Source organism: Diadema setosum, chromosome 15 (genome assembly GCF_964275005.1).
Source record: "Diadema setosum chromosome 15, eeDiaSeto1, whole genome shotgun sequence".
In the NCBI taxonomy this organism is placed as follows: domain Eukaryota; kingdom Metazoa; phylum Echinodermata; class Echinoidea; order Diadematoida; family Diadematidae; genus Diadema; species Diadema setosum.
In genome coordinates, this window is record NC_092699.1 from 13,223,785 (window position 1) to 13,250,693 (window position 26,909).

Here is a 26,909-nt window from a genome sequence, read left to right on the forward strand (position 1 = left end):
AATTGACGGGAAAATTCTATGTGATGGCAATTTCTGACAACTAATATCAACAACAGACTTGGAAGCTTCTTCAAACTATGGAAATGACTTCCTTAAACTTTACACAAGTTTTAAACTATTTCCTATATAAACCTCACTGTTCTTGGTCGACCTTATATGCATGAAAGAGTTATATCCAACAGTCCAACAAACTGAGCCGCGGTAAAGTTTCACTGAATCCGGACAATTAGTAAGAAACTACATAAATCAAGACTTCTGCATGGTTTTGGAAAACAGTGACAACCGTCTACTTATTGGTGTACAAATTGTTGTAAAATATTGATTTCGTGCACAATCATCAACGATGTATCATTTTCAAACAACATCACTGCTAAAGAGCTACAATTCCAAACAGTTCGATTTTAATTACGTATACAATCGCACCTGATTGACAAATTTCATCGACGTAAAACGCACCGATTATCATGATTATTCGGTGTTCTGAGAAACAGCCATGATAAAATTCATGGGCACACACACACGTGTATGTACCCGGTTACTGCAGTGGAAATCACTCAACGCAAGAATTATCAGTTTAATTACTTATCTTATGTTTACTTTCCATTCTGATTCAATGTTAATAAAATGCACAGATTGTGAAAGTCTAAGTGTAAAGGACTTTTAGGGACTTGTGGAGCCACACACACAAAAAAGAAAAGAATATGATGTTGGCGATATCATTGAGACCTTCCGTTCTTCTACATGGTCTACGTGATTCCCGCTGGGCTTATTTTCACTTCGTTCACTTCATGAAATGATAGGCGAAGTCACTATGGAGCTCGTAGAAAAGGAACGAATGATGATGCTCTGTTAAGTAACCCGATGATAATGGTCAATACCCAATCGAATGATTACGGTATTATATAGCCTACTTCATCATAATGACGGCAAACTCGTTACCACCATTGCCGGGCTCTTTGTCTTACAGCTCCATAATAACGGTCTGCATTTATGATAATAACCAAGCCCCCTCCCCCTCCCCTCCCTCGTTAATACGTGCACGTGGTTGGGACTTATAACAACCAAATTCTCACTTTCCATGCGTCAATTTCTTAAGTAATTATTAGTGGTATTTTATGTTTCCTAATAAGAAGCAATGACGTTTGTGCACGACCTTTATGAATGGAAGAAGATTCTCACTGCGCATGCTTCCGTTTCTTTGGCAATAATTATGTGTTCACGGTACTTACGCATCTTTGTCTAAGTATAGTCATTGCGTTTGAGCAAGACCTTACTGAATAAGAGAAGATTATCGCTTCCTACGTAATAATCATGTGTTAGTGGTACTTTATGTTTCCTAATAAGTAGTTATGACGTTTGCTCCAGGCCTTAGTGAATAAAAGAAGATTCTCTCTGCGTACGCTTCAGTTTCTTACGCAATAATTACGTGTTAGTGGTGCTTCATGTTCCCTAGATAATCATGACGCTTGCGCAAATCATACTGAATAAAAAAAAAAAGATGGGACCAAAAAAACAAAAAAAGGGAAATGATGTTCACTTACATAATATACAAGCACCCCACGCTGCCAATAAGAGCATTTGAATTGGAGAGGCATTCATAACAGACAATGGAAGCAAATTTAACGTGACAATGAAGGCGCCTTTAATGAAGACTGCATGTCTGCGTAATGCGTCAGTCTTGATTGTCTGACGTTATCCAAGTGAAGACGTATTCTGTCAATTCTGTAATTGCCCCTGTCGGCAAGAAAATGTCAAACATGGAGAAAAAAATCAGAGCTATTATGCTAGATAAGAGAGATTGCTTCTAATCATCGAAAGAGAAAAAAATGTGCAGGGATAAGTAGCTAGATTGTGAATTCAGAATCGTCAAGTCCATGTGAAGTCATTGGGACTGCTTAGGGTAAAGCACAGTAATAATGATTAGTATGCGCACTTTGTTTGGCTGCCCACTGCTCCCAGGCAATAATATTTACAACCTGTATTGAGATATGCACCTTTCTTTATAGCACTATAACTAACACAGGAAGTGTTTATAGCGTTACTCGAATCATAAATTTTGTGGCAGCATGTATGAGAGTACAGCGGTATTGCAAGACCTGCTCAGATTTCACAAGATTGGACAAATCTGTTCTGATCCTTTTTTCTTTCTTTCTTTTTTTTAACTTATACGAAACGATGCTGAGGTGATGATAATGAAATTGACTATGTAGGAAACTATGCTCAAATAGTAAAGGGTTCCCACTGTAAACTAGCCCTGCATCTGGTTAAAATCACAGTGATTACATTTTGCACTTTTTAAAATCCTTATACAAGTGACGCGAAATGTATTGGAGTCACAGTGCTAGTGAATGCATTTGATCTTAATGATTTTGCTACATTGAAGATAAACTATTACGAGAAAGACTGTGTAGATAAAGGCAATGACTAACGAAGCATTGAAGATGACAATATCTTTGCTTTCAAATAAGTCAGAAAAAAAAAAATTACGAAATATATTTTGCTTATCAACAACGGTGCAGAACACTCATGACATGGGAATCATATCAGATGTATAGGTAGATATTTTCGTTACCCATAAACACTTGAATTGATTGCATACGTAGATAAAATCACACATACATACAAATACACACACACACACATACACGCACACACACACACACACACACACACACACACAAATATGGATTTTGTGTATAGGATTATACTGTGTATGTAGGCCTAACACACCAAGCATGATATCAATTATTTTCTTACTATCCAAGTACAATAACCGTGAATTATTACACAAGGGATCAACGCTAAGTTTGGTGTTATACTTCGAATATTATCCTCTTCCATGCGCTATTTGAACTATTTTAAACTTTACATTAGATGTATACGTGTTAGACTGGTACGGATGACTAGCCGTCATACACACTCATTTTGGCTTGGCCTTCAAATTAAGCAGTTTTGTGTCATGCATGTGATTTAGTACAGTGCATTCTAGATCATCATTATAATATACGCCATCTGTTTCACAATGGAGCCTTATCAGAGATTTGAAAGTCAGGGCACTACAAGGTAAGCGCCGCACATAATGTTGAAGGTTCCTGGTTTGGGGTCAGCCTTGGAAAGGAGCGCGGAACTCACAGACAATGCATGTTCGTCCTGATCCACAAACCGACAAGCATTACGCAAGTTCCGATTCGCAGATAACACTATTCCGGAGAGAAACTTTAGTAGTCCAAGGTTCGACGGTGTACTGTCATAGTTAGGTGGTGTTAAAATCATGATCATTTAGAGAGTTGTTGTTGTTGTTGTTGTTCTTGTTCTTGTTGTTGTTGTCGTTGTTGTTGTTGTTTTTGTTGAGAATGATATTGTTCCTGTTTTGGAAGTTGCTGAAAAGTTGCTCCATTTCATTCGTGAGTCTATGTTCGTAAGGTGCTCCGTGCAGTAATTATATTAATCAAAAATAATTATCATAAGTGTCTCCCCATTACTGTTTTGAACAAACATTCTCTCTGAACTTTCCTCTATTCTATTTACATCATGCAATAATTCCGTTTTGTCACTACTCTCCAACCGACATTGACCTTAACAACTTGGCAGCAATATTGAACGACCTTCATCGTAAATCGTTCTTGCACGGCACAATGGAAGGTTACAATATCAAATGCGTAGACTGATAATAACGCAGTGCATGCCTAAGGCGATAAGATCAATAATTGGGATTTACAGTGCTGGAACAATGTATAACATTCCCGAGGATGATTATAGCTCTTTTCTGCCTTTGAAATTTTGGCGAGCGGCGGATTGGGAAGCAAAGAAGCAAAAGTACGACTTAAACACGTACACGTGGTACAAAAGCATACAAAAACCAGCCATATTCGCTCCCATAAATTCGGCAAGTGCGCGAGATGGCACGAATTCTTCCAGCAGACACCTCGATAGCTCTTCCTGCATGCAGCGGGAATGCCCTCTTCAGTTTTTCCCCTAGGAATACACGATCCAGGAATGAAATTGAAATGAATGTTTATATTGGAGACGTTTCCCCGCGCTATTTCACGCTGGTGTTGTGATCAGGGAGAATCATTAAAGAGACCGTGAACAGCAGTTTCGCAATTATCCAACCAACGCCAAATTCCAGTCTGCTCCTTGCTATGGTGTAGTGTTATTGGTATTTGATCGAAACTGATCTTTCTCCGCGCCGAGTATTTGCAAAGATAGGTTACATTCTACCAGGCTCTCTGCTCGAAATGCATTTCAGGAATAATGCATAACATTTTGTAAGATAGAAAAACACAATGAAATTACCCTCCCCCCCCCCCCCGCCCTTCCCAGAAAAAAAAGAAAGAAAGATAATCAGACATGTAAGAGCAGTTTGGAAATCACCAGGAACTAAGACTACGTGTCACAGTACTTGTATGCCTGAGGGTACATAATTATTCGAAATGATTGAAAAAGTCAAACTTAAACAAAAACAATAATAAAACAACGGTATGCTTGGACGAGGATAGGAGAAGAGATGAAAAAGAAAATCTACGAGAAAAATAAAAATCTGCAAGGCAGTAAATGTTTTTCACTATACAGACGAACCACTTTGAGGCTCCAATATTGTGAAGTGCACTTCACTGATGTGGATTATGATTTTTCTTACCGAACGCCCAATGGGCGCGACCAATTTCAATTTCAAGACATGTATGTATTTAACTGCAGCCAGGAATTCAAACGATATGTGTATTCGGAATGTACTGAGGGAGAGACAGAAATATGCAAGATACTGCCATACATGATTTATATCCACCTTACAACCCCAGACAGCGGCAATATGTAGTTCGTGTTTTTTGTTTAGGTGTAATCCCGTGCACCATACGGCGATAGAGATTAAGATATACGAGGATTCCGGGGTTCGATTTCTCTCGCTGCGAGCCCAGTTTTGCCCCAGTCCCCCCGCGCCACAACGAAGATGAATGCGATGTGCATACACGTGTGTATTACGGAAAAGTGCACGTATTACCGAGCGCCTTTGCACATGATAGTATGTATGGAATGTGGTTTATGTTCTGGGATATTGAACTCTACAGAAATGTCAAATAGAGGGTATCTGACCATCAAATACTGTGGCGAGCAATATTCATACAAAGTGAGGAGAAATCTCGGCTGATTTCGGCTGCCAAAGTCGTCCGTTATACGGCATATACACGGCGTTTGTGTGAATCTTCGCATGCTTTGTTATAACACTAGTATAACATTTGCCTTTTCGATTCAACACAAAACGCCGCCATGACAGGGAAATTCCATCCTGGTATTACGACGTCTGCTTTCTATGAAAACAGAAAACAAAAAGCATCAAAAAGGTTACCGTAGATCAGTGGGTTTTGAAGGGGAAAAAAATCAGACAAAGATGTAACTCGTTAACCCTTCCTTTGCCAATGAGTGAAATGTGCACAGATTTCACAGATATATATACCAGTCCTGTGAACAGGAAATGAATGTGGTACACAGAGGGTAAAACTTTATGGAGTAGGCCTACAAGACAAATTGGCAACCTGATGTTGATGTAGAAGTTGAGTAACTCTCCTTCCGGTTAATTTACTAATTTTCATTATCTCCCAAGGATTTTTTTTTTTGTCAGAACTCTTCATAATCAAGATCATGATAACAGTAATGCGTTTGTTCTTTTTTTTCTTAAATATCCTCCTCAGCGGATAAAGCTCTGTCTGTGCCTATTTGACTCATAAAACTAACCAAAACTAACTTTGACTAAAAAAAAGTAGTAACTATAACGTGTGATTACTTCGTCCAACTCGGTGAAGAAAAGACATACATGCTTGCAGACATACAATAATGCTAATTGTCAAAAGATAACATACCTAATTTTACTCCAGACATAAACCAAATTTTTGTATTTTGTGTTGTACCAAACAAAAAGGAGATCTAATTCTAGATATACCACAGTGCAGATGTATGTGTACATCTGCGCACATTTATTTAATTTGCGACTCACATCTTCAACATCTTTAGCAGCCTTGGAGTGGCTTTTTACTTGATATAGCAATGAATCGTGTTTTCCGTATTGCCGACACTGTACTATGTGGAATATGATCACAAACGTACTGTCATAACAATTATGGAGATATTCAGCTATGTGTGTGCGTGTGTATATGTATATATATGTATAAATATGTATAAAATGTATACATATATATGAAATAACATAAACCCCTCTCTTCTTTGACACTGCTGGCACTTTGTATGTGAGGGTCAATAACTATTTCATTTCATTCATTTCATTTCGCGTATTTCATACTTGACTTGATTTTCTCGAGAACAACAATGAAGGATTGTTGGATCCAAGTGGAAATTCGACTTTGAGACGAGCAACGGACGACAGATATGGCATAGATATATCAGAGGTTTAGCCAGAGAAAGTGACGTTAATGTATTTGTTGATCCGGTGAGAAACTCGGCACGCGCAGCTGAATCAACCGACTACATCTCGACTCCAGTGCGCTCGTATGAGTGACGATTTAGCTTGTATACAATCGCGCGGTAGCGTATCAATCATGTGGTATTATCGCGATTCGCCCAGAGCGGGAGAACTAGAAACGTCGCAGGGGAGGGGGGGGGGGGGGGGAGGGAGATGAAGAAATAACAAGACAAAGTAAAAAAAAAAGAAAATTGGTGTAGCGAAATGAAACCGATACAAAAGAAAATAAACCGAAAGAAAACTTTCTTTTTAGTCCAAGCCATCAATCGGTTGCCTACTTCTCAGTCGCGTTTCGTAAATCACGCGCTGGAGTTTCTTGTCGCTTCTTTGGTTGTATATGAAAGCCTGAATTCATTTCCCGTCACGTGTTATTTCGCTACATTGTTCTGTCCTTGACTTCATGCGTTTCTCTGTCGACTGTTTGTCTTCCCGTCTTATTCAGTTCTCTTCCTGCTTCTTCTTACTCCTGTAACATAACTTATTCGCTCTATGGGGGAGAGAGGAGACATTTCATGGCGATCTGCATTCAACCCTATTCACGATACTAAGCCTAGATTTGCCTTTACTGTTGACTAACATATATAGAGAAGAAAATGCCCCCCCCCAAAAAAAAAAAAAAAAAAATCCAGTTTATAGCCAGGATGAACAATCAGATACACCTTCAAAGAATTATGCCTTTTAGAATGGTTATAATCTTTTTATCAATAAGATTGTCTAATAACAAATGAACATTGTGGATTTCTCTTGAAGGGTTCGCATTAAATGAAAATTACATGATATACCGTATCTGCTACACACTCATTTGGAGTTGATGTAAAAGACGGAAAAATTGACATTACACTGTTAAGAAAAATGTTTTGGCTGAATAGTCAAATTAAAACGTGTGTACGTGTTTGTGTTTAACCAACTCTTCCCCTTCTTGATAAGCCTCTACCGGCGTCCACTCCATCTCCTTCTCGAATTCGATCTCGATCTCTCCATTAATTCGCTACTCATACCCTTTTCTACCTTTGTGTTTTTACATGATCTAAGGTAGATAAGTCATGGAATCCAGATGGAAATCTGAACCATGCTCATCGTATGTCTACTCCTACACCTCTCCGTCGCGCAACCCTCAATATGCTTTATCAACTTATGTGAATCTCGGTAGGGTAGGCCTACATGCATGGCATGTTGCCATTTGTCTGTTACTCTCCCAAGCAACTGTCTTCTTTTTGAGGCCCTTCGCTCATTCATCGGAGCGTCTCCTCTTTTCCCTATACCACCCCTCCACGCCCCCTCCCCATCCCCATTCCACCCCATCCCATCGAGAAATGTTTGTCAATCGATACTGGCCAGGAATACTATTCAACACTTTTTCGTCTGACCAAGGATTTGGGGAAAAGAAAACAAAAAAAAAGAGGGTATCGCCAAACTTCAAGCGTCCAAATCGTACTTGAATCTCTTGACGGTCACTCGGGCGTACGCACTGGAGTGTTTTTCGAGAACTCCAGATTCGTCATAGCGTGTAATGCAAATTCATTGATGACAGGGTTGGAGATTGAAAGGGGGAGAGAGAGAGAGTCTTTGTCATAAGGAAAGGGAGATAGATGGATAGACACAGAATGAGGTGGAGGGATAAACAGACAGGTAGATGTGGAAGAGGCGAACAGATATAGTTTCTACCAACTACATGTTTGTTGTGATTACACTTAAAGAAGCAGGTACTGTATGACACCGAGGTTCCGTGCGCACGTAACGTGCCCTGTTTTCGCTGTGAACATGATGACCATGCTTGACCGCGAAAATTCCATGAATCAGCGTATCCACTTAGAAAACACTTAGAAATATTAAGGCACAGAAGTTTGGCATTGCAGAAATTGCTGTTCTTGTTGAGTGCTGTGCAGTGTGATTTATCATTAGTGATACAATTCATAATGATATAGCGAGTGTGAAGCTGTCGAATGCTCAGGGATCAAGAAATTGCAACTCTGGCCTCCGTTACTTTGGGGGCAGTTGGTAAATCTTTTCATTGTATGTCAAGAGTTCGAACCTACGAGTCATATAGCCCACGAGTCATACAGCCCACGAGTTATACTGCCCACGAGTCATTCAGCCAACGAGTCATATTGGCCACGAGTCATACAGCCATGAGTCAACTAAAATAGGCCCATGAGCTAGGCACTATAATAGGTAAAACAGACCCACGAGCTCGACTTATTCATAACGCCTATAGTGGTCGAGTTCGTGGACCTTATTTGCCTAGTGTTTTGCTCGGATCGTGAGGTTATTTCCTTAAGCAATTAGAATGCGGGCCTGTTTTACTGTCTAGCTAATGGGCCCGTTTTACTTTCCATGTTTGATGTCTATCTCACGAGCTGTATAAATCGTGAGCTGTAGGACTCATGGGTGTAAAACTCACGGACCTTTTTTTCAATGTCTAGCTCGTGGACCGTATGACTAGTGGGCGTCGAACTCGTGACATCAGGGAGCTTTAGATTTTTGCGACGCGGACGTTCAGAGAAAAGAAAAGCCTGTTCTGCGCATGCGCAATATCGCTTAACAAAATCGACCTCGCGTCGTCTGAGTTTTCAACGGTCGGTTCTGGGCCATTTTTGCGTCCGCTCAAATTCAAACCGCAGACTAAGAGCTACTTGATGCAATGATCCTATGGGGGCGCCATTTTGCTTTGTGGTTTTAGGTTGCGTCCTCGCGTATAAAAATCAAAAGCTATTTTGCAACACGACGCAAGGAGAGAAGAGAACGGTCAACGCAATCGTCGTCCTAAACGCCCGCGTCGCAAATATAAAGCTCCCTATTACCTCCATGCACTACTAAGGAGGATACCTCCTTGGCATTTACTGAGTGTACGCATGGACCTACAACGTTGTAGGTCCATGGTGTACGTGACACCTTGTAGCTATCCTTTAAAGTCGTACTTCGGGCTCCGAAGCCATTCAAGAAACATATTCAAGGATATCCAATGTCACTACCGAAGCCATTTTGTACAATCTTATGTGGTTTCTGCCCTACTTTGGCAAAATCAACCAATCAGACGGCTGTATATCAGTAATAGCTAAATTAAGTCGTCACTTTCATTTGACACTGACATTCAGTACAATGTTATGACGTCTTCACTTACCTTTCTCTTCCTTCCTACTCAGAAACTGCTCTCAAAGTAGAATACAGTATACATGACCAACTCGACTCTCAGACTTCATCGATTTGGCACTAATTTCTTTTACCTATAAAAACATACAATTTAGCTGTTTAGTTTGAAACATGATGTGGCATTTATAACGAATAATATTATTCATAATCTGTTTATCCGAGAGCCCATAATATTATGTCTTGCACATTCGTTCTTTTCCTCTTACACGTTCCCATCCATATACGACGCATCAAATTATTGAAATGTTATAAGTTTACAACAACCACTTTCATAACAATGCTGTAGATATGTCAACCTAGCCACTTAAATAACGACAACAAAATTTGATATTTTGTGCCATCGTGTTTCATTGTATTTATTTAAAGGGGAAATCCAGTCCAAACATAAGTTTGTCTGATAAGAAAGAGTAAAGTATTACGAGTTCAACAGTAATATTTTGATTGAAATCGGGTAAAAAATAAGAAAGTTATGACATCTTGAAGTTTCACTAATTTTTCAGGAAATATTTCTTGAATGGTCAATATGAATATGCAATAATGGAAAAGTGGGCATGTTATCCCCTCACAATTTACCATATAGATTGTACATGAAATTTTGAATTTTCCCGTTTTCATTCAAACGCAATTATTCCCGAGGCTCAAATCCTCGTAAGTCTGACTGAGAACTATTTTGAAGTTATTCAACTGGGAACAACATCATGTTTCAGACTTCAATGGCAGAAACATTGAAATTTCGGGGTTTATTTTCTTTTAACACAATCAATGGAAAATTGTGAGGGTATGACCTTGTTAACTCACTCATTTGCATATTCATATCCACTGTACAAGAACTGCTTTGCAGAAATTAGTTAAACTTCAAAATGTCATAAATTCCTTATTTTAGATCCGATTTCCGTCAAAGTTTTACCTTTGAGCTCGTACGATTTTACTCTTTTTTATCAGACAAACTTTTATTTGGACCGGATTTCCCCTTTAAAGGTGATATGATTTTTGTGTCTTTGTGTGTAGGATCTACATATTCGTTTAATTCTTATTCTCAATGAACAATCATACACCAAACTGAAGACTTGGAACTATATCAAATGGGTTAGTCAAATAACGGTTAGTGATTGGCTAAACACAGTCACGTGATGGAGGAACATTCGTTATGTTCGCCCATGGGAGAACATTCTTTGTAATGTTCTCCCATGGGGAAACATTTTCACGTAACAAATGAGAAGGACCCCCGCGCGCGCAGTGAATTTGGCTCTGCGCGAGCGCGCTCGAGCGATCGAGTGCGTTGTGCTGCCTGGTGGTTGACGTTGACGTATTTATTTGACGTATTTGACTAACCCATATAATATAACAGATGATGACTTTTGTTGTCGGGAATATGTACCAAACGTTCCACCCTCAGAGTTTAAAATGTTATTTCGGGAGGCTCTAAGTCCCTCGACTTCGTCTCGGGACTTATAACCTCCCTCAAGAGCATTTCAAACCCTTCGGGTGGAACGTTCGGTATGTTCCCTCCCCCGCCAGTCATCATCTATGTAATGTAAACGTAGTTCTATGTGTGTGTTGATCGAAAAATCGTATGTGCGTAGAAGGCCAAAGCAGGCTTCTTATGTTGCACATACCCCAAAATGATAAATAAAAACTATACCAAATTATTCCTTACAGGAAAGCTTAATATACCATGAGTACCATAGGACGGATAAAAGAGAAGACCCATATATTTATGTAATACAATAAAACCAAATTTATCTGTACTTACATGCTTTTCTTTAAAAAATCAATGTTATTAACTTGCATGTTGAATTTAACTCAAGTATGAGAATTCACAGAAAATATATTTCGTAAATAAGGTGACAAAGTTTTTAGCATGATAACGTTACAAGATAACATATCTTTTCATGCATTTTATTCGAGTCTTGCAATTTATCAACTAGACATGCAGAATATTGGAAATTTACAGGAATATAATAACCAGCGTTTACAGCAAGATGACGAGTTGCTAAGATAAAGAAAGACTTACAGACAGACAGACAGACAGAGACAAACACATACACAGAGAGGTAAGGGGGAGGGCGACGGAGTCAGAAATAAGACAGAGATATTAGCGTAAATCGTGACCCCGGGTGGGCATAACCGCCACATAGCCTTGTAGAGTACGCCAGACATCTGCAACTCCCACTCATTCCTATACTTGCCGGCGTCGATCTTCACCCTCTTTTTTTTTTTCTTTTCCGCGTCTTTTCTCTACCCGTCAGACACCGCCGTTAATGCACGCAGATTCAATTATCAACCCGACAAGCCTCGAGTCTGCTGCGCGCTTATGGCGCATGTAGGTTGACGGTCGCACCGAGACGCAATAGCGACAAGCTCAAAATCGATTTACAGATATGCTCATTAGATTTTCCTGCTCGATGTTATTGGCGCATGAATTCGATAGGTGAACTACAATATGACTTATATCTCCCAGCCCCTCTCCGTAGCGATGCGTTCTGTGTTATCCTCGTCAGTTCCCTGCTCGAATGGGAGACTGTGTTCCTTCCACTGGAGTAGTCTTCTCTAAGATGCTTTCATATCGATGCATGCTTACAGGTAAACACACTCTAAATGAATTAGGGGAAACTTGTGGAGTAAAGGTTAATAACTGTGAGACGAATGTTAAACATTTCTTCCACCACTTACGTCGAAGAGAATTGATAGGTAAGGACCGTGTGACATCCACGTCATCACTTGTATTTTCCCCCTGTGGCTTTTGAGTCATTTTGCGATGGTAACCTGACATGGATTTTAATAATATATCCTCCAGGGCATTACATTCACTAGTGAGGGAAAGCGAATTTCAACAAACACTTATGCAAACCCATCGAGTCTAAGAGACTACGTTTCATTGCTTTAGGTATTATCTTTTATATCGTTATGTTCTGTATTCGTTGCTTGTATTTCGTTGAGTAGAGTGAACAAACACGTCGTGAACTTAACAGGAACATTTTTTTTTTTAATTCGTGAATTGTTTCAGCGTATCACAAACCACATAGTGTCTGAATTCATATCGGACTTTTAATTTGTCAATCGTATTAAGTTCTTCTGTAAAAGGAAAGTTTCTATTTCTCTGTCAAATGGCCTTCTCTTTTGCTGAGTTTTGGGCAGATTTCATAAATTGGAAAACATTGATGACAGCACCCACTCTTTCTGGTTGTTAATTCTGCATATGATAAGAGAAAAGAGCAGTTGAAAAGTTCATAGTTTAAAGTTTACTTCCACACAATATTAAGGACGGAATAAAATCAGGGCAACGGAATCGCATACAGCTTACCGAAAAGCAGACATAAAGTGGGATATTTGTGGAATATAAAGGTTTCCTATAATATGTTCGTCAGAAAGTGATCTTAGCCGCAACCACACAAATTATACTCAACCACATACACAACTGACAGCAATAATGATGTCATTATCCCCAAATCTCAAATCTTAACAAAATTATATTTCTTTTAACATGAAAGTAACTGTATAAAGAAAGACCTATCGTATCAAATTACCGTGCCTTATAATTTTCATCGATGAGGAATACATATTGGCAAATGGGATGCTGTTGCTAAATCATTTACCGAAACCCCGATTTTGATGACACTTTGTGAACTACCAGTGGGGTAGTAAAACTGTTGTGTAAGGTGATTAGATCGTCGCTCATTCCAGTTTGCCTGTTTCTTTTTGTATTTTGAAAGCCTGTATAGCATATGCAAAGAACCCGATCTTGGAGCATTTAACTTATCTCGACGGGAATGTTTCGAAAATATCTGATTGCCAAAACCAGGCACCCACTACAGCTGCATAACTATGAGAATGCATGCTTTAACCCATTGAAGACTAGTCACCCCCCCTCCCCCCCTCCCCCCTCCCCCCTCCCCCCCATCGCCATCCCCATACTCAGGCTGGTGGCTATGGGAAATGTGGGTTGTAGCAAAATCGGCTCCTCCTCAATGAGTTAAAGTGCAATTTACGCTATACCTTAACAGGACAAAATGGTAGGAGATTAAGAACTGAGTCTCAATCTGTCGGTCGAATAAAAACATCTCCTCATGGAGGTTGAAAAGTTTCGATTTCCCTCCTCCATTCTCAGACTTCAACATTCGGACAGGAATCAAGGTTTCCATGTTTAAAAAAAAAGAAGAAATGTTTCAATATCTGAGCCAGATCGCCTCATGATGCCGTTTCCGTGGCGTCATCACACTTAACAATTTAATGACGTGATTCCATCCATGCTTTTTTTCCGGTAATTTGTTGCCCCAATCAAGGCAATTTCCTTTATGAATTAAACAGAACGTCTCCGAAGGATGAATTCATCCCTTGATATAAAGTGATTGTCTGGAAACAAATCCATTTGTATCAATCATGGTTGTGATGCAATCCATCGTGACATAATTAAATGCTCGATTAACCACTCGCCTTGACATTTTCTACGCCCGGTTTCACTTGGTGGATATCCGTTGCTGGTAAGCGCCGTCTGCAACATGATTTAGTATCATTAGACAGTTTTTTTCTTTTTTTTTTTTGCACCGTTAAAGAAAGAGAAACAGACACAAAGACAGAGAGAAAGAAGAATATCAAAGACAGAAAGAAAGGACAGAAGAAAGGATAGTTAAAGACAATAATGATTTCGAAGGTTTTTGATAAAAAGGAGAGAAAAAAAAATCGTATTACAATATGGCGGAATCTGATGACAGAAGATGGGGAAAAGGATGCAGCACTAACCTGCAAACGACAGGGGAAGATGTAAAGAAAAAGAAGAAGAAAAAATCGGAAAAAGGGAAGAGAGGAGGAGGAGGAGGAGGAAAAAATAAAGAACAAGGATAAAATAACAAAAAAAAAACCAATAGAATTGGACGTGGATTCTTCTACAGATTGCATCCACTTGAACATGTCACATATTTTCTTTTCTTCTTTTTTTTTTCTTTTGTGGCACGGGCGTCTGAGAGGTGAGAGTGGATAGAATATATGATATATAAAATATATTTATACATTTTACGATGTAGCCGTGCACTCGGTGAACTTTTCGTTGCTAAGTTGATCCTGATTAATCCTCGAAAATCTTCGACTCGTTGTCAAGGAGTCCTACTGCTCTTAAGGGGGAAACCGGTGTATAAGATTACCCACTTTGTCATTCACGCCATGAGACGAGTACCACCTTCGCCACACTCGGTCGTCAAAGAGATGGCACGAGATGTCTGGAACAGGTGAAAACAAGGGCTGCCACGTACTATGCGTCGCAGTCGACCAACAACGCAAAGCGCCGCAGTTATTGGCGGAGAATGTCATACGTTACTCATTGTAGTTTTGGGGAAAAAACAAACATATAATATATGATTATAGGCTCTATATCAACGATAATCTGTATGGTTGCTGACATCGCCGGGTGGTCTGTACACAGCCAATATTCAATGTGTATATATATATATATATATATATATATATATATATATATATATATATATGTGTGTGTGTGTGTGTGTGTGTGTGTGTGTATATAATATGTATATATACATATATATATATATATGTGTGTGTGTATATATATATATATATATATATATATATATATATATATATATATATATAGAACTATAAACAAAAATTATTGTCTGTTTAAGATAGTTACGAGCAATCAGCAATAACGTACACAAGGTGTGATGTTGTCTTAAAGGTTACGTAATTACTGTCGTCATGGCCGTATCGTCATGATGGTCTGTCTACATAGTGATGTTTCAATAATTCAATGAATAAAAATTTGGGGTTTTATTATCATTCATTCGTGAATGACAACGTCTAAGTTCCTGCTGTCATACACACACACTGTCACACACAGACACACAGACCTACACACACACACACATAAAACACACACACACACAAACTCACGCACACAGATCTGCAGGGGGAAAACCTGTACTCTAAGAGCTTGCCAAAAAATGAAGAGCTCGACCTTTCAATGCAGACTTTATTATTGGATATTCTATTCTCCCAAGTCACCAGAAAATACGAAGAGATTGTGCAAAGTGATTTCAATTCAGCAAATTCTTCTTCTCGGACCGGTTTTGCGAAATCAATAAGGAGAAAAGAGATGATGAAGCCTACAATAATTGCATAAAGATGGACAATGTATCGAGGCCAGAAGGGCACTCTCCGGCGATTCAACGCACGCGGGTTGTGGCGTGCATGGCTCGCGGAACGCAACGAAAGAAACCGTTTCCGGTGTTGTCAAAAAACCTTGTAGTATCAGCCTCCCCCGGAATGGAATCACACCTTTACTATGGTTCAATAACTAAAAGTAAGGGGCTCTCAAAGTAATGGGGATGGGAAGGGGGGGGGGGGAGGGAGCATCGTAGAGGTAAAAATATAAGAGCTGTGATACTATTAGGGATGCATTCCCCGGGGTCATCATATATCCATCAGCTTGAAGAATCCTCATTATATAGTAAAATGTAGCCCAGTGGCAAGAGGGTGCGCCAAAGGTCTGTGACACAGACAGACTCGACTAAGTGCCATGTCACGAAGCACATTTTGCTTGGGGCCCAAATGTATTACAACGTAAGTTATTCTAAGGCGTAGTGCTGTCCTAACACGATCTTTCTATGTTGATGTGAGGGTAATAATAGAGTTATCATTGTACCTACTTGCTTGCTATACTTCCTTATACTTGCCTTTACTTTTATACGGAACGATAGTGTAGGACAGGGCCTGTTCACTTGATCAGGGTTAAAGTTGTCTTTAATACGCTGATCTCCTTCCAGTAAAGTTATCTCAAAGTGGCATTATCCTGAAATTACGAAACCGACAGACATGGCTGGGAGCTAGGGATGAAAGCTACTGGATACCAAGAACCGATAATGCAATTATTCATAGTCAAGTGCAACATCCTCCCAGTGCTATTATAGCCTCTTCTTAATGGCGTTCACCGAACATGCTGATACCATGTCTTCTTGGGGGCATTTATTCTCAGGAAGCGCTTTGGTCGGATATTTTTCTGACAAACTGTTACAAACTACTGAAATCCTTGCATCTGATTGGCTGAGAGCAAATTTGTCCGACAACTTTGTCGGACAAAAAACTTCATGAAATGTCCCCCTGGAAGAGTATTCCACACATCGTCAACTCTGTTAGCAAAATATTACTTCTTCACATCCAATCTAGCATACCTTTTTCCAAGCTTCGTGGAATGATCACGTGTTCTCCCATCGCTCTTACGACACAACATGTCAAACTGAGGGTGACAGTGAGCGTGCAAGTACTTGTACTCGTCAATCATGTTCCCTCCTTTTTGCCTGTAACTGAGAGATGGTTAGGATAGGTGACGTAGACGTCTAGAGTAGGATAAATGCCTAATTTCTGGAATCATTCTAGTGGGGTCCATCTTTGGACATTTCAACTCTTCTTTGCCCACGTAGCTTGAAGGATGACCTTACAGCCTGACTATATTTTGAGGTAGGTCTTAAAAGGCCTGTAACAGTCTCACATTGTCCTCATCCAAATGTACAAACGACCTTCAAACAATTCCTAGCAGCTCGTTTGATTCTGTAAAAGCTTGTAAAGTGTGGACCTTGAAGGTCAAATGAGAGTCCACTAAAACACCCGGGTCTCTCTCAAAATAACAACTTTCAGCCAAGAAGACTGTGTCCGACCCTTTCTTTATGACATACTGGCATTTATCAGCCCGAGATTGCAAGTGCTTCTAAAGTCTTTTTGTAGCTTCTCAGTATATACGTGCAGCTTCTGCAGACTTAATGCTGGGAGGTCATTCACATACACGACAAACAGAACTGGGCTAAATATCCTCTATTAGGTACTCCAGTAGAGACAACTGACCAGCATGTTTGCTGACCACTGACCACAACAGTTACTCTAAATGGCGTCTTCCAAGCAAAATTGATCTAATCCATTCCATCACTTTACCTGAATGCCATACGCCTCCAAATTGCAGGGCAAGCGATGGTGGTAAACGGTGTCAAAAGCGTTCATTAAATCCATGTACACAACATCACTACTACCACCTTCGCCTATGATTTATAGTACTTGGCTTCATTCATTTAGGACTCCAATAGATTTGGAGTGCACGACCGTCCAGGAATGAAACTATGATGATGATCCCTATGACTTATTGTGCTCTGGCAGCTGCGGAGGACAGTTTGGGTTGAATAGCTTTGGGGATTTTATAGGGAATAGCGTTATGCAAACATTCAAGTTTCGAACTGATTTCCCACAACAACATTTGCAAAATATTCTGTGACAAAGGAGTTACTAAAGATCCATATCAATTGTTTTGTTATTGTACTATCTGTCTGTTTCCCACCAAGGCGCTACGCCATGTCTGCAGGTCAGATCGAGGTCCATGAGTAAATTCGTTCTTTGGGGCCTGGAATTTTGACGAAGAAAAACGTGCAAATCTAAAGTTCAGTTATCCCTAGGTGTTATAATGTCCCACCATGTTGTTATAAAAGGGGCTATGTGGGGAGGGGGGGGGGGGTATGTCACAATGAAAAAAAAAAGCTTTTGGCAGGCAGCGCACGCCGTGTTGTGTTGTCAATCGTTTGCTTTGTTTCTTCGATATATTCTTTTTTGGTGGAATAGACCGAGTACTCTAGTATGTAGAGAAGAACTCAATGACTTAAACATAAAACTCACACACACACACGATACTAACTCATATAATTATACAAACACAAAGGCGCGCGCACACACACACACACACACACACACACACAAACAAACAGCTGATGTAACATGTGCTTAGAGCCTTTTTCTCGTTGTGAGACTAGCCCTGGAAGCAAAGGTCAGTGGAAACGTGAGATGATAGCTGTCGTCTGTTTCCATGAACCCGGAGAGTACTCAGTAATAACCGTCTTCAACATCTCCGCATTTTTCTATTCGAGCAAAGGTGCTAAGAAAAACCCCAGGGGAGTATACCAGTGCTATTAGGAAACACACAGGAGGACGACACTATAGGGACTCTTCTTCAAACTGCCAATTATTTTCTTAGCATCAAACAACGCGAAAAAAAAAGGATGATTACGGAAATATTAAGAGGTAAATGGAAGATTAGGCAAGATCATACACTGCGGGTTGGATTGGATACCACCTGGCGTTTGATTACACCCTTAGCCATCTCCCGGAGGACCCCACGACCGTATTAATAGACCGCGATGACACCCGAGCTGTGTGTAGACGGAGCTAATAGGCGAGAGACGCTCTCTTCGGCAGGATGGCAACCTTAAAGCTGGCCTCATAAAGTGTGGAGAACCGCCATCACAAAACATCCTGCCATGGATTAGTGTTATTTGTTTTTACTTCATGATATTCATTATAAAAGTCTTATATAAGTTTTCTTATAAAAGTATTGTTATGTAGGTCACAGAACTCACAAAACTCATTGAATGTTTCTGATTATTATTTTGAATTCCATGACCGGCCCTCATCTCATCACCTGTCATAAAAACGCCACATGATAGAGAATAGATACTGATCAATAATCAATAGAGCATTCAAGGTCAGACAAGATTAAGGTTATCTGGCTTTGCTTCAAAAACACGTTTAGTAAAATATTGTTATATCATACCTACGATTTCTGTGAAGAAATACCTTTTACGGATTGACAATGTTTACGTTAATGGAGCATAGAAATTCTTTGCGCCACTTTGGTCTGTACAGTGTATTTTTTCATACGTCCAATGTTTACTGTTTCTCCATTATCGCTTCCACTAAATCGATGCTGTTCAGGGAGCTTGAAGGCAGTGGAAAGCGCTGCAGGACGCAAGGTTTAGCGACCGTGCTCGTACAAACCAAGGAGCTTCAAACCTACCGTATCAACGCTTTAGCACGGACAACAGTTCGAACCACCTTACAGAAGTTCCAAGTCTGAATTCCCAATCAAGATTTGAAATCTTTATATACTTCACTAAACTTCTTATCGTTAGTCAGAGGGATACTACTATTTTTTTTTTTTCATGAAGAAAAAGAACGATATGTGGGGCGCTGCCGCATAGTCAGGTGGATAAGACTCCCGACTCCCAATTGGAGGACCCGAGTTCGATTCTCGCCCAGTGCTTACCTTTTTGGACAAGATGTTTTTACCCGCAATGTCCCTCTCGACCCAGGTGTATAAATGGGTACCTGGCAACGCTAGGGTAATAATGATGGCAGGGCTCTCTAGAAGAGCAGTGGAAACACTGGAGAGGTTATCCTGGATAAAGAAGATCTTGCTATCATTATCATTATTATTATTATCATCATTATTATTAATATCATTATTATTATCATTATTATTATCATTATTATCACAATCATCATCATCATCATTATTATCATGATGATCTCTACTTTTCGTTATCTTTCACAAAATGGGATATGATGATTTTCGTACTTTGTCATTGCAGAGAAACCTTGACCGGAATACCCAGTCCCGACTCGGTTGCGGACTCACCATGCCTAAAACCTAGTCTCAGCAACGGTCACTGCCAGCGAGAGGCCACCACATTCACATTTCCCGTGGAAGGCGACCAGAAGGGCGTGCCGGAAGTCAAAATGTGGAACCCGATGACGCGGAGAACGCGACTGGAGAGGAGGCTAATCATTCTAGCAGTCCTGCTCGTCGTCTGCTCTGCAGCCATGGTGGTCATTCTTTTCGTACAGGGCTACTCGGGTAAGACCAAAGCATAGCCCATTACTGCAACCCGATAGGGGCCTACTTCCCAGACAGTGCGTTATGAATCTGTTAATATAACTCATTCGGTTCTTGTCTGCGTTGGGTTTAAAAGACGCCAATGAATCACGTGCCAATCATACCTAATGTGTTGATAATCAGAAGGTATCGCTACACAGTGCTGTGTTATCGTAGAGGGCTGCGACATGACTTATTTGAATGTTTGTGCCTTGTAATGGTTACAGAATGTTGTTGTTTTTTTATTTTGATTTTATTTGGGGAAAAGGGGATTGTGAATAGTGTAGAATCTATTGAGAAAAACATATGGATTTTACGTCCATGTAAAGAGCAGAAATGAAAGTGTTTTTTCTTTTTGTATATTGTGATATCCTTAAAAGTCAGGTCTAATCAAAGTCTAAATTGAAAGTGATTCTTGAAAGTCAATACATTTTACCCAAAAACCTTGATACCTTGGTGTTTGTTGGCTCTCATGTTTTGATTAAAGAGAAGCAATAGAGTTGGAGGGGTAGACGAGAGACGATTTTATTTTTGCGTTTTGTCAATTCACTTTTATGATCTTTTTTTTTGCACTTGCGATATTATCTGGCTAACGCTCTTCTCGTTCTTTTCTTTTTTCCTATCTATTAACTTTATCCATCTATTTATGCATGTTTGCATGTATAAACATATCACTTTCCATGTTAATGATTATATATGGCTCTGCCAAGCTATATTGCAAACACCCATGGAGGCGGATATATTATTGTGCTGCTCCGACAAATCCATGCTCGAACCATCCTCATACGCAATGCGAGCAGTCAATCCATCTTGCGTGATTACACTTTGTGGTTTGATTATATTACTCTTGACACACATACTCGAAAACAACCGCACACACATACACGCACACAGACGCACACACACGTACACACACACATACATATGCAGACGATTTGTGCGCAATATTTGGAGCCTCTAATCTGTGGCAAATAAGGAGCTTACGTATCTATTAGATACTGGGCAATAACTTAACATTTTATTGCTCTCTTTTTTCCTTCGCCTCTAAATTTCGGACTTTTTTTTATTTCACCCTCTCTCCCTCCATCTTTGTGTCTCCCTCCCTCCCTCCCTTTCTTTTTCCTTTTCTGTCTTGGCATTGATTTTCACTTAAGTGGCTGCGCATGATACTTGGCTGAGATTGAGAAAGTGTGAGTACCTGGCTTAGTAAACTCGGCGTGTACGTGACCGCAATGGCGTATAACGGCTCCACCTCAAAGGAACTTGGTGAAACGATTTAAAGTTGGAAACTCCCCTTTTCCAGCTAATGCGCAATATCCTGCTAAGACTGCTGAAGTTGTTTTTTTAGGAGAAGACAGCATCTATGATCTAGTTGCAGCATTTTCTACTTGATTTGCATGTGCATTCGTTATGCATTTATCTATATCTTTTTCCGCCATTTTTTTTTTCCTGAGAGTAAAAGCAAATAGGTTGTTGCGTCCAGGAATAGAAATATCCAGCGACTATAGGATTAAAGGGATTGTACAGTTTTGGTTTAGACCTAATTTCAGGTTTCTCACATTTTTTGGTAAGATAATGAGAAACCTCTTATGAAATATGAAAGAGCATCTAATTCTATGAGGAATTCAACGTTTATTTGATGAAAATTGGTTTTGAAATGGCTAAGATATCCAAAAAGAGCGATTCTAATAAAGTGTGGGACCCACACTTTATTACGATCGCTTTGTTTTACTTTGTTTTTGGATGTTTCAGTCATTCCAAACCCGATTTTCATCAAATAAACATTGAATTCCTCTTAAAATGGTATGCTCTGTACAATATCATAAGTTTTTTTTTGGTATCTCACAAAATGTTAAAAGCCCAATTCTCATCTCGACCAATACTGTACCATCCCTTTAAATCATGCTGATCGAATTATACTCTTATTCTGTTCTTATTGGATCATGATTCTCTCATTGCATCTCATTACCCATTAACCAAATCTCCTGGCGTGGAATTTAGTTACACTTGAATGTGAAAAGCGTGTGCTGTGTACTGTTTGACTTGCAAGGCACCATGTAAACACTTATGTAATATTTATACAAAATAGAATACGTCGACTCAATATGAAAACTGAAAGACGACAACAATTTCAGCTTGGCAATGTCAATACTAATTCCAGGTATATACGAAATGAAAAAAAAAAAAATATATATATATGAAAATCTAGATCTCTTGAAATTCTATGCGAGGGGAGATTCCTGAATTGAAAATGGATACAATTCTAAATTCAAGATAACCAAAAAAAAAACAAACCAACAACAACAACAACAAAATCGGTATCCTGGTAAATGAGTGAGTTCAATGATAAATGTTGTACCGTGTGTATGTCACAGCAACCATATAAAAATGAGAGTCACATTCAACGTCAGAAGGTTAGAGGGGCGTCAAAACGTCCTTTTGACAGTCACGTTGGAAATTACGAAACACAAAGCACAATCATAACCCTATTTTATCATTTGATTCATATTTCTAATGAGTATACGCGAATGCAATTTATTTCTTTTCCGTATGTATGTGATCTTGTTTGTACCTCTCCTTTACGCGTGTCCTCTAATAGTCCGAGAAGAGTTATGCACCCCTTGAAATAGCTCAGAGCTTTAATTTCACCGAGATGTTGAGTTCTCCACATCAAGGATGTGATTACGAGAAGCGAGGAAGAGTGGGGGAGAGAGAGGGAGAAGGGGTGGGGGATTGATCAGCTGAATGGGGGGAAAGCCCCTTGAAATGTGGCCTCTGGGTTCGATCTCCTTCACGTTGCCCCCAAAACTCATCTTGACCTTTTTGGAAAGACATACTACACGCCCTAGCTGCATCTTACTAAGAGCGGTCATTTTATGCGGGCATCGCCGAGTGATTTCCTGCCTGCATTTTGAGGCATACCATCGTCATGCCCGCTTCTGCTAGAGTGTCAACTTCTTCCTTGCTTTTTACAAAGTGAAATGCGTATGAGTAAGAGAAACGGAAAGGCAAAGAGAGGGGAGAGAGACCTAGGGAGAAATTTGCACAGAGCAAAAAAAAAAAAAACAACAACAAAAACAAAATAACAACAATAGATAATTCGATAGACAGATAAATACAACAGATAGATACATTATAGATAGATGTTATGTAAGTATATAAGTATATAGATAATAGATGGGTAGATACGTACATACATGTACATACATACATACATTTATACATTTATACTATATAGTTAGATATCTAGGTAGATAATAGATAGATAGATTGATAGATAGATAGATAGATAGATAGATAGATAGATAGATAGACAGATAGATAGATATTAAATAGGTAGGTAGGTATAGGCAGGCTGACAAACAGCCAGCCAGATAGATAGATAGACAGATAGATAGATAGATAGATAGATAGATAGATAGATAGATAGATAGATAGATAGATAGATAGATAGATAAATATCAAATAGCTAGGTAGGTAGGGAGGTAGGTAGATAGACAGTGATAGATAGATACACGGAAAGATAGGGAGAGAGAGAATGAAAGATGCACAGAGAGAGGGATAGACAGAGAAAGAGAGAGTGAAGGAGGAAAGAACGGTTTCAAAAATTGAAGAGGTATAACTGATTATCATCAACAAGAAATACAAGATAATTGGTGAGTGAAGAGTAGAGGATTAGTAAGGGATATATCTAATCCGAAAGATACCAGTCTTTATCTCCCTCCACCGCCAACACGCCCACTCTACCTCCTTAAAGGTAGGGGATACCTTTTACAGACCTCCCAAAATGCAGCAAAACATTAAATATGAACCTCAGGGGATTAAGCCACTGCTTAGAAATTTGGAAGTCAACAGTAATATCTAAAATTTGAATAATGCACAAAACTCAACTACTCAGTAGTTCTGTGTGTCAGCCACACTTAAGCCTTTTTGTTGCAAACTTCTGTATTTGTGATCTATAAACACAAATCTAAAAGTACAAGAGCTGATGTAATAACATATAGAGTGTGTGGCAAGAATGTATATAGAAATGTTTGTAAGTGTTGATGAACTTTCTTCACAAAATATACATGATGGACACACATGCAGTACATGGGTCTGCAAAGGTAGCCTAGTAATGTACTGGAATTTACGGTGAGCCCCGAAAACAATTCAATTCAAAATCTAACGGTCAAAAAAATGTACTAAATGTTACCTTCCACTTTCAATACTTTATGGGAGTTTCTAAAATGATACTCTCTTCAACATACCACTGTATTTATACAACTCTTCATTTAAGGCGTGCAAATGGGATTCCCTACCTTTAAAGAACCATGCGTTTTCGTGCAAATATCGGCTTCAGACATGATGAAAAATCGGAGACCTGAAACAGTACTCAAATTATCCTTGATTGGAATGATTTTACAGTTATCAGAATCTGCTGCGAAGGCATTGTTTGATCATCGCGTTGTAATGTACAGTATTGAAGCACAACAGTATGTTCCATAGTTCCCTTATATCTCGTTGATGGCATGTCACCTTTGCCGTAGAAATGCACTATATATTCACAATACCCGAGGTCTATGATTTCGGACAAAAGCTTCATGGAAGTGCGAATATTAAAGAATATAGTCATGAATTGACCAGCGAGATAAACCTCAATCGTTCTTGTGCAATCGACCAGCAATGAACTTTTGACCGCGTAATTAATCTGTGCAATCGGCCATTGGAATTTTTAGTAGTTGACATGACGGCACCATCCAGTTCCTTTGCCATTTGCGGTTCCTTTTGATATCTGCGCAATCATGGGTGATCAGGATGTTATTGTATATGTACCCACACGGGAGGAAAAAAAACAACAACATAATGCCACAGGCGAAGCATGCTATGTTAACATTTCGCCTGTGCGTCCATACAGCATACTATAATTATAATAACATACCTCCCTCTGAACGCCCTATTTCTTCACTGTCATGACCCGGGTTTCGCGGCATTCAGCTATCGACTGACGGTCTGCACTCACTGTTCGTGTCAGTGCCTTTTTCTGTACGAGAGGATAAGCGAGACAAAATGTTTATCCGTGTGTCTGCGAAAATATCAGCCAATTAGAATTCAGGCGATGCGTTATATGCGCCATTATTATGGTTCGCCCGATCCGATACACGATAAATCGTCTCTATGAAGGCTCGTTAGGTCGATCTCATTGCTGGTAATTTCACGCTAACGGCTTCTTGTTTTATCGAGTTGCAGTGTTCAGAATTAAACAAACACGTCGTAACCTTTTTGAAGCGACGAAGGCATTATTCCTTAATGAGTGAAAAAAAAAAGAAGAAAGAAATTGCTCCGTATACATGGAAAACGTCCAATGTCTATTGGGCGACATCATATTCGAACTTCCACCCGGGCCCCTGTTTCATAAAACTTGTTATCAGTGACAACTGCCACATTTATAAGACAAATTTGCTCTCAGCCAACCAGATGCAAGGATTTCAGTAGCTTGTCACAACTATAACAACTTGTCACTGATAACAAATTTTATGAAACGGGGCCCAGATCTATCAACATATTAGCACGCTTCACGGGTACTTTCTACTTTTATACTTGAAGACAATTTGGATGTCGGATGGATATTTTAACGAAGACAGACAATTAAGAAATCCAGGATAAGTTAACTTAACCGAAACTCATGTCATTCTTGTTTGTTTGTTTTCGCTCCGATTTAGGCTTATATGAAAAGAGACGCAACACTTGCAACAAAAATGTATTTTCATCTATTTCATTTTCTCTTTCTTTCGCTCCCTTCCTCCATCTCTCTGTCTGTCTGTCTATCTGTTCGTCTGTCTGACTATCTGTCTGTCTGTCTCTCCTCTTTATGTCTTTATGTCTTAATGGCAGACGAATAGACGTGGGAAAACTGGCCTGCATGATTGATTACCGGTACTTTATCAATGCGGACATTCATCGTCCGTCATGAATATTTTACACAAGTTAACAGTTGGAAAGCAGATGTCCTGATTTACGACATCTTTGCATGCTCAAGTGAAGCTCGCTCACTTGATTTTTTTTTTTTAATTCCACTTTTACCCATGCATCTGTAGCCCTTTTTACACTTGTGTTTCTTAACCCCGGACTTTCTCTGACCCAGGACTATCGTTAGTCCCGTACCAATTTTTTCAGCTTTTTACACTGGCCAATATTAGGCCCGTACTATCTCTTGTCCGGGGCTAAGGAGAAAACTGACCTTTTTACACTCGTATTTCTTAGCCCCGGACTTTCCAAACCACATGAATATTCATGATTACGCTGTGCACTGTACACGTACACGCACGCACTGGCAGCACTTGATTACCTCGTTTCTGATTGGTCAGTGGGGGTCGGACTTCGTCTCCGTCGCTTAGCCCCGGATTATTTTTTCGTTCTGTTTACACTCACTTGCTTGGCACCGCAATTGCGGTGCTAACCCTGCTATTTTGCAGGGCCAGATAGTACGGGATTATCGGTGGGGCTAGCCCACTTTGGCAAAAACGAGTGTAAACAGAAAGTGGGCTAAGGATAGTCCCGTACCAACGGTGGGGCTAAGCCCCCCCCCCCCCGGCCCCCCTTAGCCCCACC

The 26,909-nt window shown here is 39.7% G+C and overlaps 1 protein-coding gene across 1 annotated transcript in view; it reads left to right on the forward strand.

The window, feature by feature from the left end:
- The window catches only part of LOC140238545 (neprilysin-like), a 63,493-nt gene that overhangs the window by 7,826 nt on the left and 28,758 nt on the right, over positions 1 to 26,909 (forward strand). Inside the window, exons 2-3 of the mRNA XM_072318448.1 lie at positions 17,959 to 17,997; positions 20,035 to 20,300. Coding sequence (XP_072174549.1) covers positions 17,959 to 17,997; positions 20,035 to 20,300 — 305 coding nt within the window. The remainder of the gene's footprint in view (positions 1 to 17,958; positions 17,998 to 20,034; positions 20,301 to 26,909) is intronic.